Below are 18,921 nucleotides of genomic sequence, written 5' to 3'. Positions count from 1 at the left end.
CCACGCGAGACTGGAAGAATTTTTTCAACAAGAAGATCAGAAAAGTCAGAGAATGCAATGTCCCGCGCAACTTTGAAAAACATCAACTTTAAAAATACGTTTGCTGGAAATTGTCGCGTTATACGTTGACGCTATTCCATCGGTCGGATCTCATCGGTGCAAATGTTGGATCGAATCGAACTTACGTCTAATTTGCCGCAGGTGAACTTCGGAGACGTTTTCATCCCGGCGAACCTGAAAGCGCCGAAGGCCAGAGTGCTGCCTGAATTCTCGAGGTTGGCGCACGGCCTCCGCAGCGGCAACATCACCATCTTAGATTGCAAAACTATCTACATCCCGAATCTGCATTACGACGGCGCCGGTCCTGACGCTTATTTCTGGGTTGGAAACGGCTCGGAGCCCAACACGTTTGGCATCAAAGTACCAAGCGAGAGACAAAGGTACATCGTACTTGATCTATTCCATCCGTTCGAACTTTCCTTTAGACTTGGCGCATTACGAATAAGAAACGAACATTTGTATTTTACAGTTTGGCGCCATTAAGTGGTTATCAAGGAGCGGACATAGAAATCGTTCTGCCGGCTAACTTGACCGTGCACGACATCGACTGGCTGTCGGTTTGGTGCGTTCAGTTTAAGCACAACTTTGGACACGTTATGATCCCGAAGGACCTCGACGTTCCACCGGCTCTTGGACAGACAAAGATCGCGGTAACTGGAAACGAACTGTTCGCGAACAAACTGAATTTCATTTCTTAGTATTCATGCACCTGTTAAACAAAAAGTTACGTTCGTTCAATTGAATCTGACATTTCATTAACGAAATGTATTTTTATCGGGATAGCCGCCTTGGTGGTACGATCCTGTAAGTAACGTAGAGTCTATCAAACAGACGATTTCCACGTGTCAGAAACGATCATCCGTTTTAAATACAAGCGTGGCTCCTATATAAAAAGCAAAAACTTGCGTTGTTTTTGCAGACAAGCAGCACGCCACCGCCACCGGACAAGGAAACGCCGCCTCTGTCGAAACTCGAGTTGACCAACTGCAAAGAAATAATGGAGGGCCGTGTGCAGGTTCAATGGGAGATGATAGGAGACGATATCCAGATCAGAGTGTCCGGCCGGATCAACGAGGACCAGTACGTCGCGTTCGGTTTATCCGGTCGCGAAGGGAAGCCCGAAATGATCGGTGGCGACGTGGTTGTAGTCGCTTACGACAACAGGACCGGTAAATTCATCGCGGTCGACTATTATTTGTCGGATTACGCTCAATGCGACGGCAAAAAGGGTGTGTGTCCCGATGAAAGGGTCGGAGGGAAGAACGACGCCGTTCTTGTGCACGGAGAACGAAAGAACGGCGTAACGACAGGTAAGAAATTACTTTTTCAATGATCGCGAAAAGCATCTGTATTTATCGTAGCATTTGTACACGTACTGATTAATTAGGTCCAAGTATATTAAATTTATTTATCGCGTTTATCATCGAAGATTACAGCGTGATGTAACGTTCGCGATCGACATTTCAGTTACTTATATGAGACCTATGAGTACAAACGAGCCGGTAAAGGACAGAATGATCCCGAACACAGAGACGAGCGTAATCGCGGCCATAGGACCTCTGAATATGAGAGGAGAAGCCAATGCTCATCACAGCTTCGACAGGACGAACGAGGACATTCGTATTGATTTTACGTCGAGGAACGTGCACGAGTGTACAAATTCCCTCTACAACCTCCCGGACATGTCTGACATCGAACCCTGGCCAGCAGCCGTAATCACCAACGAAACTACCTTCAGCACGAGGATCGGACCTGCTGGTGGGAAAAGAGGATACACGAGGATCACAGGTATCCTCCCTTGTATGCTACGTTCGTTGGATAACTTTCAAAACGAGTGTTAAAAAGAGAACCTATTGGGCTATTATTTTTAACAAATCGTTTTATCCCGTATCTCTTTTATACGTTCGTGTCGTGTCGTTCGAATATCGTAATGATCGGGGATTAAAACGTAGGACAACCTGCTTGGGGAATCGCGTGGTACATCAACGACTTGCTGATCCCTGAAATCACAGTGGAGAGAGGACAGACGTACACGTTCATAGTCGAAGGTGGGAACGATCCGGCTAATCCAGCAAGGCGAGTTGAAATTTCAAACTATTAATAGTCCGGTTTGTATTCTGTTTCCTTGATTTCGCCGCTCGTTCGATGTTCGATAATTATAGGAAATTTGTAGCGCCGGCATACGTCGTTCGCTGCCATTCGATTACGATTTTCCATGGAATTTAGAACGTATTGTCGAAGCTATCGTTTTACGAATTGTTTCTTTTCGAAATTACCCGCGAAACGATAAGTTTCTGCTTCGCGTAGAGTGCAAGAACGCGATTTCTTTCCTGCAGGTACCATCCATTTTATATCACCGACAGTCCAGAGGGTGGATTCGGTCAAAAGACCGAGACGGAGCAAAGGGCACAGAGAGTGTTTGCTGGAGTGAAATACGACACGGACGGATATCCTTATCCCACGGCGGCTGGTCGCTACTGCGAATGGGTTCACAAGACGGTAGACATGAGCGCGGATATGGAAACTTTTGAGAATTTCTTTGAAACCCTTAGACTAGAGTGTGACAAGGGTGAGCCCGCTAAACTTGTTTGGACCGTGGCCGAAGATACTCCGGATTTGGTCTATTATCAGGTACGATTCATAAAGATACAATTGACGAATGTCAATTGTCACGAATAGAAAACGTTATTCAACGAGAACAATTTGTCTCCGCAGTGTTACACGCACAATAACCTGGGCTGGAAGATAAACGTTGTCAACAGCGCACACGCGGTCATGCCGTTACTGTCGATGGTTACAACGACGTTCGTCGTCGGTATGTTACAATTCATAAGATGAATTAACCCTTAAATATTGCCTAAAACATACGCGGCAAGTTACGACCGTTCGTGCGATCGCGAGGATAGATCTGAAACAAAACGAGACGAAGGGAAAGGTGAATTCGGATTCGAATGAAACTCGCGTAGATAACGAGAGTGATAAAACAAAAACAAAAAAAGGCGATTGTTAAAATCCGCTGAACACGATACAAGGTTGTAAGAAAGTACTTAGCCCGTAAGGTTTAATCGTACGTAAAAGATTAGCAGAATATTTTTAAGATCTCTATCAGATTCAATATTTCATATTATACTATATATATATGTATATGTATATTTATATATACACATATATATATAATTATATATATTATATACATACATACATACACGTATTAACACGGCACTTGAGGAGAACGAGATTCGAGGTGATTTTTAACGTTTAAGAATTTAAGAGATTACTTAGGAAAAGGAGAGCGAGAATAATTTCTGACAATAATAATAATTCGGGAGCGGGGTATAAACGTGGATAATTTCTGACAATAAACTGTATTGTGAAACTTGTATCGTTTATCGTGGGTACAGGGAGGGATATTATAATTTATCGAGCGGAATCGATCGGTGTAGATCGATGCGTATATCGGTGATAAACGAAAGAACGGGGAAAGTATCCGTGGTACATGTACAATGTAAATTTTGCACAAAGCTATAGTTGAGTATAATGTAACATTAAAGATCGAGTAGTACTTAAGATATACATTTATAAATGCTGTCGACTTGACAATAATACGTAGGGTAGTAAACGATGAAGGAATCGCTGAAGAAAAAAAAACGGGGGAATATGTACAAGGTAACGTCAAACATTATGTAATTTAAGGGTGATACAGTTGCAAACTATCCCCTATACGTGTAACAATGCTATAATATGTACATACTATAGAGTGGACCTTCCTAAAACGGAATGAAAGTATAAAATGTGCCTTGGGTACAGATAATGAACTTCTCTAATTACACGAATTAGGAACCACTCGGACAAGAGATACCCTGTAGTACTTAGGAGCTGGTTTCTTGCGCGTTGAACGTATCCGTACGTGGTCAATTCGTAGAACCGAATATCAACGTTGATGTTTCGTTTCACAAGGGTATACCGAGTGAAACGGTTTAGTCTGTTTTAACTGGTGAATCCGATCGAAATCAATTCACAAAGACGTAACGACGAGCGAACAGGTAGCGTGATACGTGCAAGGAATGAGACGTCGTGCAACCAAGAAATCAGAAAAATACATAATCACTCTAGAAACGTAGAGATTAACGAGGTAGCAAAAGGAAAAAAACGATATATCTCTCCCTCTTTTTAAACGTGAATGATAAAAACTATACAGTGTCCAGATTCTAAGTAACGGGGTGTCCTCAAAATTGCCAGCAACCAACAAAATTCTTTGCAATTCCGATTGCTTAACGCACGAAGACCAGCCTGTATTTAATTACATATGCATTCATACCTAACATAAACATTATATATATATATACATACATACACAAAAACACACACACGCACACACAGATATATATATATATATATTAAACATACATACATTATACGAGGTACTACATGCATAAATATGAAAGAAAATTCGGAAATTTACATCGTTTAGCTGTCAACGTTGTCCAGTTTGTATTCGTCCGCGCTTATCAATCGCGATAACCAAAAATGACAATGACAATGACAATGACAATTGGACAAATACCTAGCACAACAGTTTATACCGTTCAGCTCTACCTTCGATTTGCGATAGATCGAAGGATCGGCTCCTCTTCGAGCAACACGTGTAAACAAGCAACGAATACGCACGTTGGACATCGTTGCTCGAGCTTTTAAGCGAGATGCGTCAAAGAAACGAGAGTGTCAAGTAAGGATACTACGTATTACACGCGTTTGTAAAGTTAATTAAGCGACCATAAGGCGAAGCCGAAGATTCGTTTGATCGCCGTGTCGATTCAACGCGTCTGGATTGCAGTATTTCCAGCGATGCTCGACGGCGATCCTCCAGAGAATACCATACGATTCCACATGATTTTCTTCGGGTCTGTACACCTTAGAATAACGCATCCTCGTCGCCATTTTCGTTCTTCTTCCTCGTCTCACTGCTTTTCTTCGTCCCTTCTCCCTTATCGTATCTGTTATTCTTCTTTCTAAGCGAGTCCTTCGAGAGAGCGAGGCGGATTGTAGCATGTAAGCGGATATAAAACTCCTACTTCTGTGAACGACAATAATATGATACCGACTTGCCGGATCGGAAATTCAGCAGAGGGGCTGCTCCGATGAATCCAGCGATTTACGCGCGAGCCGCGAGCGAAAGGAACGTTCCGAAAGACGCCGGACTCCACGAAACTTGCTGTCCCGCGTTTCCTGCTTTTACTCGAGACAATAAACGAGCTGTTGAAACCGTAAGGATCGATCGTTCGTTCGCCAATGTTACTCGGACAATAACGCGATTAATCGCGACCAAAGAGTTCTATATTTTATGCAGGGGATGGTAAAACGTATCTCGATCGCGACGATCGAAAGTAACGCTTGACGATATTCGTGGATACGGTTTACTGTTCTAAATTTTGAAATTCCGACAATAATCACGCTCGATCCTTTCAAGTACAAACGTCCGATAATAATCGATCGCGTTTGTCGGTTATTAGATCGGACAACGGATACGGTCATTGGTGAAAGGAATGGCCGCGCGAAGAGAACGCTCGGTCGTAGGACAGCAGACGCCATTCGTTAGAAGACAAATATGTATCTGTACGGATCAATTATTCGAGGTGTAAGTGTAGAAAAAGAGAACTTAAACGGCGCACAGTTGCGCCGGCATTAAGCTACTAGCTGTAAACGAGTGTACAGAACGAACGAAAGTTTTAGATAGGAATGTAAAGATCTTCTCTTTTTAATAATCTCGTCTCTCCTCTCCTCTCCTCTCCTCTCCTCTCTTTTTCTCTCTGTCCGTCTCTTTCGTGTATATGTGCACTTTCTACGCCACTATTTCTCTCTCTTTGTCTCTCGTTTTCACTTTGTCCCGTAGAATATTCACGGAGCAGCCCGAGCGATGTCCCTCAAGTTGTTAGCAGTTAAGGAGAGAGAGAAAAAAAAAAAAAAAAGAAAAAAACGATAGTTTAGAAGTTAAGCGAAAACCTTCTTTTCTCGCCGTATCCAAGTGTAATTTAAAAACGACGTAAGAAGAAAATATGAAAAGCGAAGAAAAGAGAAGATGAAAATGTAGGAGCGTCGAAGACGATCGTACGATCGATCGGCCGTCGTTCGGATCGACGAAACGATGGCTTGGTTTCCAATGTACGACGTTCGAAGCGTGAATTTCGAATCGTTAGCGATTATCTTATAGCAGGTAAACACGTTTACATTTTGTGTCTCTCGTATCGTAGTTCAAATAGCGTTTTACTCGTGTAACTTTCCTTCCATAAGCGTCGATCCTCTCGTGGAAATCGACGAATCCAAGAATCGATTAACTCGAGGAATTTAAGCGAAAAAGAAGAACCTAAGAGACCGGTAGAATCTGATTCTATACCGTTCAATATATAGCGCTCAATTCGTATTCAAGCACGTTCCTCCTTGTGTAATCCTTTCTTGGCCGATAGTTTCGACAAACTTCTCTATTTGTTATACCCAGTTTTTTCCTTCTACTATACCCGCTCACATATCCCTACGAACATATCCCTAATGTAAGGCTCGAAAGGTTCGAGACGAAACGTTCTCGATCAGCGTTTTATTCGACGAAAGAAAAGACAACAGCGGACTGTCGTTTGAATCGGAACGTAAGGAAATTAGGTGGAAATTGTCGAGAGTCATTCGAGATCGGCGTTTGTGTCTCTGATTTTTCGCAAATGCCGTCTCAGGGATATCTCGAACGATCGGACGAAGAAATAAGAAAGAGAAGAATCGAGATCGATCGGAATTGATAATGGGAAAGATCGAGCGAGTGGCAAACGAACCGTAGAGATAAGTAAAGAAGAACGTTCGAACTAGCGATTTTAATAGCGTCGATCAATCGAACGGATGTATAACACTGTCAATATGTATGTAACGACAAAGGTCTTCTTGTTTCAACGATGTATCGCGAAGAGAACTGGAAGGCTTTTAAAAGTGGATATCTTTGTGAATCTTATCCTTGTCGTAGAATATATTTTCACACTTAAGAACACGGCGTCGAGAGCGAGAGAAAAAAAGGGAGAAACGGTATATCGGTGCTTCGGCTCTTTGCGCTCTTGTGAAACAGTCTGCTCTCTTGCTTTCGCTGATAAAGTACGTCTACGCGTGTGACGTACGTGTAAAGAAGAAACGAAAGATAGAGGACGCGTACGGGTATCGAGTTTAAGAGTAGCAAAACATTCGGAAGGATTTTATTCGCCAGCGCGATACGAACAACGTACAAAGTGGTGTCGATAAGAAAGAATTGATTTATTGCGATAGACCGTCCTCAGTTGTGTTTAACAAATTCTAAGGATCTATATTTTTGAACGGCGAGTATCATCGGACGAGTGGTACGATGTTTTATCGTTAAGAGAGAACGCGTCGAGGAAAAACCGTGTTTAAAAATCCGATCGAAAGTGGTAGAATGGCCAGACGCGAGTGCGAAGAGTCGAAGGAGAGAAAAATTCGTGAAATCCATATCCAAGTATCCGTAGATAAGTCGTTTTCGAACATGCTGACACCCACCCATTAGTAATTAGTAGATCTCGTAGAGGATGACATAGCTCGTGAAAGTTTAAACGAAGAAACGAAAATAAAGAAAAAAAAAAAAAGAAGTAAAATATTTATCAACTACTCTATCCGAGAAACGTGTCGAGAAGAGGAAGAAACGAAAACGAACCTGATTCTGGAAAGTATGCGAGATGTTTCGGCGAATTTATCCAGCTCTCGCGTGAACAAAAAAGTAAAAAATATAACGTAGAATTATCGAGAAATGGTAAAACAATTGTCAACCGTTTTTTTCAACGTTTACGTGTTAGACTAGACTAATCAACAAAGTAACTCTATTAATCGTGTACTCGTATTACTGTAAAGTCGATTCAATTGTCAAGGTCCTCGTGTTTTTACGAGACACGTGCGAACATGGTTTTAAGAACATATCGAATTTTTTCATAATTTAATCGTGCATTGTGTTTTATGTTGTTCAAAGGAAAAAATAAAAAAGAAAGAGAAATGAAAGTACCTAAATAGTTGGAATACCAGCTTAATTTAAACGTTTTGAATGTAATGCAATTGTTGATTGCGTTTATCGAACACCAAACTACTCGCACGTGTCTGAAGTTTATGGTCATCGTGAATGCGAAAATAAAACGCTCTGGTCCAGAGTGTAAGCCTAACTGCATACAAAGATGTATACGAGTTTGAATTTCGATGTCAATGCAGTGTAGTGCATTTTAAGCCATGTATGTGTATGATGTTGCACGTGTCGTCGTTTCTTTTCATCTTATTTTTGTCTGTTTTCGATCCAACAATCTTACTCGTGGTGAAATTGATTCTACACCGAATAGATTTATATATCATCGAGCGAGAACAGATATTGTAAAAATATAAATGCTCGGACAACTTGTTTCACGACGCTACAACTATTCGCATTGCATCATTGAATATATACATTCCTTTTAAAATCTTCAAACAGTTATTTCTCTGATTTCGGTGCTATAAAAATTGTTTTCTGCGAGATTACTAATATATTTGAGGTTAATCGATCAACTTAATAAGAGCATTGTAGCTTTCTGAAATAAGTTCAACAATTTTCGAAACGTACTATCGAATCAAATTTTATTTAATTATCAAACTAACGATTAAATTTGAATATAGTAAATTTTTTCAATAACTGTCCATCAAATATGTATAAATAATTTCACGTTCTGAAATTCTACGTACTGGCTAAGAACTCTAAAATATGAAATGAAAGTAATTTGGATAAAAATGGAGTAAACATGTATATTTTGGTCAATTATTCCGTGATATACATATCTTTCTAGTTTCGATTCATTGGTGAATAATTACAAATAATCTACGAAAGCCTACTTGATCCTCTGATTCAGCTACGAATGAAGACATTTCCGTGCAATGTTAACTTTCTTGATATAGTCTATACATTGTACGAGAATAGGCGATGGTTCGTTTATAATATCGGTTCATTTTTTTTTTCTTTCTTTCTTTTTCTTGGTCTCTTTTTTACGGAAATAAAGAGGAAAGTAAGACAGCAAATGTACGCATAAAACCACATAGAGAGAAAAATGCTCTCAAAAAAAAAAAAAAAAACATGTTATGAAAAGACTGCTCTTACCGGCAAAAAGTATCAACACCCTATGAATATAGAAATAGAGACTCCAATGTACATCACGCATCACGACCACCTTCGTTCTTTATCATGATTCTTACCTTTTCGTTCGATACATAAAACCTTTGAAAAGGTCTTCTTTGAAATTCTATATACGAATAAACACTTTTGTATGTATTTATCCACTATACGCAGATCCACGTCCGAAGAATACCAACGATGTGTATGAGATTTAGAAGTGACTAAACTATAGAGAAAGATCGTGGAATTACGATGATTATTATTATTATTCGAATGAAAATATCTCAGGATAATATATGTCCTTCATTGACCCTGAATTTCTCCGCAATATTTCACGCGTTAAATCTACAGCTTTGACAGCGCTACATTTATTAATGATTGGGTAAAAGGAGCATCTAAATAATCATGAAGTATATAATATATTATGATTATGAATTATTGAACATTGTATCAAATTTTATATTCACTTCTTGTGGTTGACAATAAACTGGTTTTATAAAAAAGCTAAAGAAATTTTCTATAAATTTTTTCGATATTAAAATTCCAATACGTTGTTTCGTTGTTACATATACGATTAAATATATTCCTTAGCTATTTATTTAATTTTGCTAAATTTATTTCGGGTATCCCCAAGGATCTTTCTTTTGATCCATTAGGACGAGAGAAGATTCGCAGATTTTCTTAAACACTTCGCGCAGTCTTCCTTTTTGGAACACCTGAAATAAATTAAAGTATCGATTATTTTACCTTTCAGTTTTAGTACATATTGATCGTGTACGAACAGTGATATATAGTATCAGTATGTACCTTATAAAGTTGATACTGTTCAGAGGCAAGAATGTCTGCCAATTGTATACATTCAGCGTGTTCATTCATTTCGGTCATCACAGAATGTAAAAGAAGCGTAACTTTCGGAATACAAAGTTCCCGTAACTTTTCCATTTGATGCTCGCGGGCCGCTTCTTCAGGGGTACATGATTCGTCGTTATTGTTATTTGAATCAACCAACCAACCACCATCCGGGAATAACAATACGTTAAACAATAATTGTTTCACTGCCTATGAGATTAATAATATTAAAAATACTTAACGATCTTTATCTCGTATTAATATGATAAATTTTATTTCACGAACCTTCGTATGATGTTGCATCGTAGACTTCCACCTTTCCATTTCTACGTTGTATTGTGACTTTTTATGTTCATATGCGACTTTTTCGGTAAATGTCGCATATGCTGGTAACTCTTCTAACGGCGTAGGTTTTCCATGATGAAAATGAGAAAACCATTCGGCGAAACCTTCTTGGGCATCGAGATAAGTTTTATAACAAAGGTATTCCCGAATCGTTGAAGACGCTCTTTTCGACAGATTATTTGTCATCGTGAGATTTGTTAAAGTACCTTCTAGCGTTGGATATTCAGCCATAATAGCTTCAATGGAATCTACTGGAATCTATAAAAATTGACAAGCAAAGAATCACCGATTAAAAACAACTGGAGAAACATTTAAAAAGTAAAGAATCGTTCGACTTCGTACCTTATTAAAAGCTTTTCTAGCAGCGTCAATTTTTTCATTTGTCAGAAAATATCTTATAAGAGCATTAGTTTGCGACAATGCTTCTTCCCGTTGACTTTGATAAAATATTAACCAATCCAGAGCATTAATCTTGTCAACGTCCGCGTCAGTCATAGTACCTTTCAAATCAGTGGGATCGACGTCGATATTTTTAGAACGTATGCTTTCTACTACTAGTTTCGTAATTGCCTCTACGTTCAGATTGGCATCTTCTGCTGCAGCTAAGCATTTTTTCCGTTGTTCATAATCTTTTATAGTCTCCAAATAACTGGCATAATTTGTTATTTGAAGTTCTTGAGGTAACATAGCTGTATAGAAAGCGATTAAAATTGGATCATCCATTTCAATTAAAACGCGAACATATGCCAACAGAACTTTATCTCCAATTTTATCTTTTGCATTTTTCCCAATTTGGCGAAAGAAATATATTAGATGCGCTAAAAACCTTAAGAAGTGAGGATCGCAAGACTTCGAACATATCATGTCCTCTATTTCTTCCATCAATTTTGGTATTTGATCCAGTATCAGATATTTCTGAATAAGGTGATCGGGTTTATTCGATTGTGCTCGAATATCAGGGTTTTTCGATGCGTGAAGTTCTTTAAATACATCTTTTAACGAGATCTCATTTTTCCAATAATCGTCAGGCATGTCCGTAAAACTTTTTGCAACTAGATCTCTCACTTCCCTTTCTACTTTAATGTCTAACAGTGTTTTCATATAAGCCCATAGTGCATCTTGCCAAGAAGACGCCACTTGCAGCATTTGTTGAACATTTCCACAAAGACTAGCATATATGGTGCGATAAAATTGACCTGAACGCAGAAAAATTTTAATTATAAGATGCAGCTTGTGGTAAGTCATGTTTAATAGTACAGATAATAAAACAATCATTACCTACACGCCTTTCCTGAGAAAGTTCCCAAGCGCATAATTTCCAAAGACTTCTGTTAGGATTTCCTTCAATAGGTAATTTAGAATCAGATAATGGGTTTTGATAGTTAGGATCATGATGAGGTATCCATCCTAACAGACAAGCAGCTCGCCAAGGTTGTCCACAGTATTGAGCTAATGCTTGTGCTTTCTGAAGACGACCGCAGCGAACCTATTTAAATAAAATATATTTTATATATTACATTCTTTAAACATTTTTCGATTAATTCTTTATTAAACATCAGGTACCTCTATGAACATTCTCTTCTCCATCCTTGCGTCATCTTCCCTGTCTAAATCATGGAGAGGTTTTCCTTCTCTTATTGGAGCATCCGGATCTAGAGACGATACCAATGGTCTAGATGAACGAAATGGAATTTGTTCTTTGTCTTTATACATTAATAATTGTCTCACAGTATTTTCCCATGCGACTGTTTTATCTGTGAAATGTTCAGTGATTGGATATTTATCCGCTTGGTCTAATGCATTTTTCTCCAACCAGTCAATTATTAACTGGTATTCTCTAATGTAACTTTCAGTTTTGAACAAATTATCTATTACAACTTTTTCTGATATGTATATATTATTTTCGACTGGAGTAGGAAAATTGAGACTATTTATTCTATTTTGGTATAAACAATAAATAAGTCTCCATGTGTTCCTTTCATTTTCTAAAGAAATTTCATCTTCTGATATTTCAGTAGTTTCTACTTTTGACTGCATACCTAAAGGATAAAAAATATATAATTATATGCAAAATATAATACTAAAGTACAAAGTCAATACATACATTATAATTTTCTATGTACCTCTCATTATATCTAACGTGTCTGTGCAGTTTTGTATAAAATCTGCAATAGTATTAAATACCTGTGCCTCTGAAAAGTTTGCCTGTAAACTATGTAAGAAATCATAGAAGAGTTTAGACATAACATCTCTCCAAGGTTCCCTCGCTTTTAAAATCATGCCAGTCGCACTACTATCTTCCATCATTTCTCTCAAGGTAAATTCACTTTTGTCTGAAGCAGCCATTATATCTCGTACTTCATGAGGAGCAAGCGTTAATGAAGTATCAATATCCAAAAGATCATGAGCTTTAATTAATCTTGAATGAAGATAGGATTTGCCCGACATTCTTGAACTATTGATGTCATTAAAGTTATGAGAATCATCCACATCTTTTCGTAAATAATTAGTGTTTTGTAATGATAGTCTTTTAGAAGGTGTGCTTTTTCCGCTTAACCTCAAAAATGACCTTCGTTGAGCGTTTTCTTGATTAAGCATTTGAATAGATTGCTCTAAGTTCTCATTACTATTGTTTATGGTATCCATTTTGAAACATAGACTTAAAGATTTAAAAACGTTTATGCAAGACTTCTTATTTCATTCAGATAGAGAATATTTACAACTGCAGGATATTTAACAATCGTACCGGTTTTCAAATTCACAGTAGGTACTAGAGGCGGGATGAGGATAGGGAATTATTCCAATGTAACGAAATTCCCTACATCAATATCGCATAAAGTTCACGATCAAGTACGAAACATGCACTTTTTTTTATATTTACGCCGTAATGTATTGTTAATATGTAATATTTAATATGATTATGTTTTCTTCTCTCACGTCGGACATGTATGTTAAGAAATAAAAGTATTACGAAGATTTTATAAAATGTAATCAAGTAATAATCTCCTCAGTATTCTCTATTTTAAAAGAATCGACTTTATATCATTTATACTATATGAAACTTTGTACAATTGGATTGTTATCATAATAGATATGGATTTTGATGTATTGTTTCATCAACATTTATTTATATATATATACATATATATATATATATATAATATTAAAAAGTGTGTCGAAACTATACTCCTCTAAGCATCAGTTCGAACTCTACCACCATACTCGTCGCAAGGTCGTACAATTGTAAAGACTTAAAGAAATGGCGACTCGTCTGCTTAAAGTTAGTTCCGCATTGCGGGCTTATTCTAACAAAACCAGCCTCGTAAAGGTAGTAAAATTCAAGTTCTATCATAACGTCGCTATTATTATCAAATACTAACAGAATAATTTCTCGAACTTTACGTTCCATTCAATATGATTTTCTCAAGCTGAGGAACCATTGAATCCTTTTACTGCTTACGTAATAAGAATGAACTTTTTAAATGTTTGTAGAAACAAAAGAAATATGATGAATTATTATTAATGAATAACAAATAGAATTCAGTAAATCGTGTTCTATGATATATATAGAAATATTTGTATTAAGCTATCATAACCTTAATTCATCTTGCACAACGGTGTCGTAAACAGAGAGAACTTTAATTTTGACAGATATCGTTTTCTATATTATTACAATGATCAAATCAATTTCATTTCAATAATTCATAATATTATCAAATTTACAATTTGTACAATCTTTTAGTTATTATTTCAGCCTATAAAATTAGTTTTGTCAAGATTATTATTATTGGTATATCTTTTAAATAAAATAAACCAGCATAAAATGAAATTCTTTTACACTTTTGTCCTTTTAGTTTTCTTTGTTATATGTCTATAGTTATATTTAATATCAGGTACCAAAGCAATGGCAATCTACATCAGCATCATTAAAAGAAATATTGGTGAATCAACCACCAACACATGTTACAACTTTAGATTGCGGTATGAGAATTGCTACTGAAGACAGTGGTGCACCAACAGCTACAGTGGGATTATGGATTGATGCTGGCAGCCGTTTTGAAACCGATGAAATTAATGGAGTTGCCCACTTTATGGAGCACATGGCTTTTAAAGTAAGTAATGGTGTTCAAGTTTACTTGAAATAAAATGTTAAAAATGACAATCAAAATGAGAATGTAATTACAAACAGGGAACTACTAAACGTTCACAAACTGATTTAGAATTAGAAATTGAAAACATGGGTGCTCATTTAAATGCATATACAAGCAGGGAACAAACAGTATTTTATGCTAAATGTTTAGCAGAAGATGTTCCAAAAGCTGTTGAAATTTTGAGTGATATCATTCAAAATTCAAAGCTTGGTGAAAGTGAAATCGAAAGAGAACGTAGTGTTATTTTGAGAGAAATGCAAGAAGTTGAAACAAATCTGCAGGAAGTTGTTTTTGACCATTTACATGCTAGTGCATATCAAGGCACACCTTTAGGAAGAACGATTCTTGGCCCTACTAAAAATATTAAAAGTATTACAAGAAACGATCTTGTTAATTATGTTAAGCAATACTATGGTCCACCTAGGTAATTGCAACTATCCATAAAATAATTTTATTATATATATATGTATTTAAAAATTATTGAAATATCTTCACAGATTCATTTTAGCTGGTGCAGGTGGTGTAAATCACAATCAACTAGTAGATTTAGCTCAGAAGCATTTTGGCCAAATGAAAGGACCATTCTATGATGAAATTCCTCCTTTGTTAGAACCATGCCGTTACACAGGATCAGAAATAAGGGTTCGTGATGATAGTATACCTCTCGCACATGTTGCTATTGCTGTTGAAGGTGCTGGTTGGACTGATCCAGATAATATTCCTCTTATGGTTGCAAATACCCTTATGGGAGCATGGGACCGTAGCCAAGGAGGAGGTGTAAACAATATAAGTTTCTTGGCTGAAGCTTCTGCAACTGATGGATTATGCCATAGTTACCAAAGCTTCAATACTTGTTACCAAGTACTTATTATTAATTTATATTACTACATATGTATATAATATTGTACATTAATCATGTGTTAATATGAGATATCTTCTTTATAGGACACAGGACTTTGGGGCGTATACTTTGTGTCTGACCCAATGGAAATTGAATGGTTTGTACATAATGTACAACGTGAATGGATGCGATTATGCACGTCAGTGACTGAAAAAGAAGTAGAACGCGCGAAAAACATTCTTAAAACAAATATGCTCCTTCAATTGGATGGAACAACTGCAATCTGTGAAGACATCGGCCGGCAAATGCTTTGTTATAACCGCCGCATACCACTTCACGAACTTGAAGCTAGGATAAATGTAAGTAACATTCACATATTGTTAATGTTTTAAATACAGTTCTCATATCAATAAAATTATTTACAGAGCATAACTGCCTCAAATATTCACGATATTGGCATGAAATACATTTATGATCAGTGTCCAGTAATTGCAGCGGTTGGACCAGTGGAAAACTTACAAGATTATAATGTCATTCGTTCCGGCATGTATAGATTACGAGTGTAAACATGTTACCATCAATAAATTTAGAACAAGTTATAAGTAACACAGATTTTAGCAAAGGAATTGGAATTAAAGTGAGACTATAAAAATTCAAATTTTTTGTAACTATAAAATATAATCATAACTATAATATAAAATTATTATTGAAGCTACATAAAAAAATGTTGTATTTAATCTTTAATGTGATATTTTATAGTCTTATTTTAATCCTGGTAAATAAATAGTACATTTCCAAATCATGTATTATCTGGCTACAATATAACAATAAATTTATCCTCGAAAAGTTTATTTGTTGACTTGTAATCTGCAGTAAACGAAAATTGTATATAATAAGTGAAATTATTTCAAATAGTCATAATCCATTTTAAGTTATTTATAAACAGTAAACAAGTTTTTATCATGGAAATTGGTTTATTGTGTTTTATTAATTTTTAAATTTGTACTCTTTTTTTCTTTTTTTTTTTACAATATGCGATGTTATCTATTTTTATCATTAGTACAGTGTTATTCATAGAAAATGTTTTTAATTTTAAATGCAATATATAAGAATATTACACAAACATCTTAATGACGCAAAATTATATATACAAATATATTTTATAAAATAATTTTATAAATACAATCTATTTATAAAATTAATATGTATCATAAATAATCTATTTATAAAATTATTAGTCTATTTATAAAACTCGACGTATAAAATTGCTTGAGTACAAGTGTTAATCTGTACATTTAAAGATACATAAACTAATTTTAAGACATACAATTGTAAAAACATGACTTGTATGTTTATACATTAATTGCTTACTGTTACAATTATTGTAATAATTGCTGTAACTATTTACGCACAAAAAGTATAGATTTTCAAAATCTAATTGTTTCATTTATTACGCATTTAATATGGCTAACCAGGAAGAGAGAGATATAGTTACATTAATAAGATATCCCAAAAATATCAATATTATAATTAAAGAACTTAAGCACTGTACACAATAAAGCATTTGTTAAAATTCTTTGATTCTGTAAATTGCAAAAAAATAATATTATCCTGTGGTATCCTAGTAATAAAAATTTTGCAATACTTTTTGAAAGGCAATAAAATTGTATGGTCATTGTCTATTTTACTTACATTAAAGCAAATTTGTTTCGTTCTAATTTGATTATGACTTCATGCAGTTATTAAGCTTACAACTATCTAGCATTACTTGATGGTGCTGTTGCTTGTGTTGGTGATGCAGTATCCTTGCAAACTTTAGCAGTCATTTCAGCCAATGGTTCTAATTCTTTTGTATTTATTAATTCAAATTCTGTTACAAAATAGTAAAAGTGTTTGTAACATGTATTTACATGTGCTTCCTAAAATAGAAATATTTTAAATTATATTTTAATATGATAACATTTATTGAGCATGTACATGAAACTTACTGCTCCTATTGCTACAATACGATCAAAATGATGTATATAGACATGGACAAAAACTCTGAACAAACGTGTCAAAATTTTCCTACAGAGTGGTACAAATGTTTTTGGAAATGGTACATCTAAAAAGAAATTGTAACATATATAAGTTATCAAATTACAAAATATTAAAATTTTTTAAAACTTTATACCTGTTGATACGGGAAAAATGGTTTCATTATTAATTTGTGCTTCAATCCAATCCATAAGAAGGCTAACATATTGTGGTGCTGGCAGTGCAGTAGGTTTTTTATATTTTTCACCATCTGCCCATAAGTATTCAAAACGAGCTCCGCCACTCATTGTTGGACAAGACGCAGAATCACAATATTCAGATACAGTACCATATATCAGATTTATTCTATTAAAAAAGTCTACCACTGAAATTATATTATTATTTATAAAGATTATGATCTTTTAAGCCTTTTTGTTATATAGTAGATAGTAAGATTAATAAAAAATTTCAAATACCATGAACTGCAATCCAATCGTTCAGATCTTCTCCTGGTGGTAATTTCACAACAGATCTCAAATTAATTCCTGAATTCAATGAAGCTTGTGCTTGTTTATGCAAAGAATATCGTAATGTGCCATGAGCAAATTTTTTTTTTGGCCTAAATGTCTGAAATGTCAAATAATTAAAAATCCATTATTAAACAAATTTATTTTTAAATACCTATACAGTGAATAAAGCGAAAGATGTGGATTAAAATTTAATTCACAAAACTCTATGTAAAAAACTTTATAAAGTTTTAATAACTTTACGTAGTTTAAATAGAATGCATTTAAGTATAAGAATTGATCGGTAATATCAGGTTAGAATTGTTATTATATTTAAAAAAAATGTAACAAACAGAAATTTACATTCACCTTCCCTTTTTGAAAAAATTCCATAAAACCACTTAACGCAGTCATTATGGTTAAATATACACAAAACCTGCACCTCTTTCGCGAGTAGCGAGGTAACCGGTAGTACAAAGTATTCACTCTGTCTTCTTACATGTGCTAGGAAATCCTTGTATCGTATGTATGTATAAATCTTCACTACATTTTATTATTTTTAATTTATTTACAAACATTAGAATGAAGATGAATTGCTGAAATATTTATCATATATGTAATATTATTTCCTTATAAATAAATTTCAAAATTAGTGCTCGAATCAAATATACAATAAAATGAACAAATATAAGTGATTTATGATATATGATGATACCTTTAAATGTCTTATTCATTGACCAAGTAGTTTATGTAAAATTCACATTATTACAGTAATTTTAAGATATCTTGAATATGTATGATTAAGATTTTATGAAAATTATATTTATTTCAAGAAAAAATTGCATCTAAAGATAGAAGGATTTATATATATATCTAAAGTTAAATAATAATGTACAAAATCAAATGGATTTAAAGAAATTAAATAATTGCAAATTAAAAATGTAAAACATCGATATTTGAAAGAGAAAAGAAATCATAATAAATATCTCTTAT

At 35.3% G+C, this 18,921-nt stretch overlaps 4 protein-coding genes across 14 annotated transcripts in view; 2 read left to right on the top strand and 2 right to left on the bottom strand.

Moving 5' to 3' along the window:
• LOC126919732 (protein Skeletor, isoforms B/C) overlaps positions 1-7,748 on the top strand; it is a 53,601-nt gene extending 45,853 nt beyond the window's left edge. For 7 of the 8 annotated variants that reach the window (XM_050729290.1, XM_050729287.1, XM_050729286.1 and 4 more), the window contains exons 5-12: positions 202-440; positions 530-710; positions 844-864; positions 980-1,370; positions 1,528-1,848; positions 2,013-2,136; positions 2,397-2,691; positions 2,776-7,748. In XM_050729290.1, the coding sequence (XP_050585247.1) occupies positions 202-440; positions 530-710; positions 844-864; positions 980-1,370; positions 1,528-1,848; positions 2,013-2,136; positions 2,397-2,691; positions 2,776-2,898 (1,695 nt within the window). In that variant the 3' untranslated portion in view covers positions 2,899-7,748. The remainder of the gene's footprint in view (positions 1-201; positions 441-529; positions 711-843; positions 865-979; positions 1,371-1,527; positions 1,849-2,012; positions 2,137-2,396; positions 2,692-2,775) is intronic. The other variant, XM_050729291.1, reaches the window with a different exon arrangement.
• Positions 7,749-8,836: 1,088 nt separating this feature from the next.
• LOC126919727 (nuclear pore complex protein Nup107) lies at positions 8,837-13,199 on the bottom strand. Of its 2 annotated transcripts, none has more exons than XM_050729264.1 (7): positions 12,538-13,199; positions 11,978-12,453; positions 11,693-11,900; positions 10,757-11,610; positions 10,355-10,672; positions 10,028-10,279; positions 8,837-9,936 (listed from the first exon to the last, which is right to left on the bottom strand). In XM_050729264.1, the coding sequence occupies exons 1-7, from the start codon at positions 13,058-13,060 to the stop codon at positions 9,835-9,837; spliced, it is 2,733 nt and encodes a 910-aa protein (XP_050585221.1). In that variant the 5' UTR covers positions 13,061-13,199; the 3' UTR covers positions 8,837-9,834. The 2 variants fall into 2 exon arrangements, with proteins under 2 accessions (XP_050585221.1, XP_050585222.1); XM_050729265.1 differs by having other exon boundaries at positions 12,519-12,661.
• A 377-nt stretch (positions 13,200-13,576) lies between these two features.
• LOC126919749 (mitochondrial-processing peptidase subunit beta) lies at positions 13,577-16,018 on the top strand. The gene is made up of 6 exons (XM_050729329.1): positions 13,577-13,742; positions 14,308-14,526; positions 14,604-14,989; positions 15,063-15,426; positions 15,511-15,765; positions 15,832-16,018. Exons 1-6 carry the CDS (start codon positions 13,674-13,676, stop codon positions 15,970-15,972), a joined length of 1,434 nt encoding a protein of 477 aa, XP_050585286.1. The 5' UTR covers positions 13,577-13,673; the 3' UTR covers positions 15,973-16,018.
• Positions 16,019-16,360: 342 nt separating this feature from the next.
• Positions 16,361-18,572, bottom strand: LOC126919775 (MOB kinase activator-like 3). 3 transcript variants are annotated; one of them, XM_050729371.1, is made up of 6 exons: positions 18,292-18,571; positions 17,899-18,049; positions 17,580-17,807; positions 17,395-17,510; positions 17,099-17,325; positions 16,361-16,989 (listed from the first exon to the last, which is right to left on the bottom strand). In XM_050729371.1, exons 1-5 carry the CDS (start codon positions 18,340-18,342, stop codon positions 17,161-17,163), a joined length of 711 nt encoding a protein of 236 aa, XP_050585328.1. In that variant the 5' UTR covers positions 18,343-18,571; the 3' UTR covers positions 16,361-16,989; positions 17,099-17,160. The 3 variants fall into 3 exon arrangements, with proteins under 3 accessions (XP_050585328.1, XP_050585332.1, XP_050585331.1); XM_050729375.1 differs by having other exon boundaries at positions 18,298-18,562; XM_050729374.1 differs by having other exon boundaries at positions 16,361-17,325; positions 18,292-18,572.
• Positions 18,573-18,921: the final 349 nt, after the last annotated feature.

Source organism: Bombus affinis, chromosome 8 (assembly GCF_024516045.1).
Source record: "Bombus affinis isolate iyBomAffi1 chromosome 8, iyBomAffi1.2, whole genome shotgun sequence".
NCBI lineage: Eukaryota > Metazoa > Arthropoda > Insecta > Hymenoptera > Apidae > Bombus > Bombus affinis.
Note: the sequence above shows the minus strand (reverse complement) of the source record. Positions and strands in the feature narration are given on the sequence as shown.

What these genes read in the sequence shown, in the direction of transcription:
- LOC126919727 (XM_050729264.1), bottom strand. Translation starts at nt 13,060, where the DNA reads ATGGATACCATAAACAATAGTAATGAGAACTTAGAGCAATCTATTCAA. An exon ending in AGAAGAGAATGTTCATAGAG is followed by an intron (nt 11,901 to 11,977) that starts GTACCTGATGTT and finishes TTATTTAAATAG; the next exon opens with GTTCGCTGCGGTCGTCTTCA. An exon ending in AACAGTATCAACTTTATAAG is followed by an intron (nt 9,937 to 10,027) that starts GTACATACTGAT and finishes AATTTATTTCAG; the next exon opens with GTGTTCCAAAAAGGAAGACT.
- LOC126919749 (XM_050729329.1), top strand. Translation starts at nt 13,674, where the DNA reads ATGGCGACTCGTCTGCTTAAAGTTAGTTCCGCATTGCGGGCTTATTCT. An exon ending in ACAAAACCAGCCTCGTAAAG is followed by an intron (nt 13,743 to 14,307) that starts GTAGTAAAATTC and finishes ATTTAATATCAG; the next exon opens with GTACCAAAGCAATGGCAATC. An exon ending in AACTTGAAGCTAGGATAAAT is followed by an intron (nt 15,766 to 15,831) that starts GTAAGTAACATT and finishes AATTATTTACAG; the next exon opens with AGCATAACTGCCTCAAATAT.
- LOC126919775 (XM_050729374.1), bottom strand. Translation starts at nt 18,342, where the DNA reads ATGACTGCGTTAAGTGGTTTTATGGAATTTTTTCAAAAAGGGAAGGTG. An exon ending in TTCAAAAAGGGAAGGTGAAT is followed by an intron (nt 18,050 to 18,291) that starts GTAAATTTCTGT and finishes TTGACATTTCAG; the next exon opens with ACATTTAGGCCAAAAAAAAA. An exon ending in CATTTTTCCCGTATCAACAG is followed by an intron (nt 17,511 to 17,579) that starts GTATAAAGTTTT and finishes ATTTCTTTTTAG; the next exon opens with ATGTACCATTTCCAAAAACA.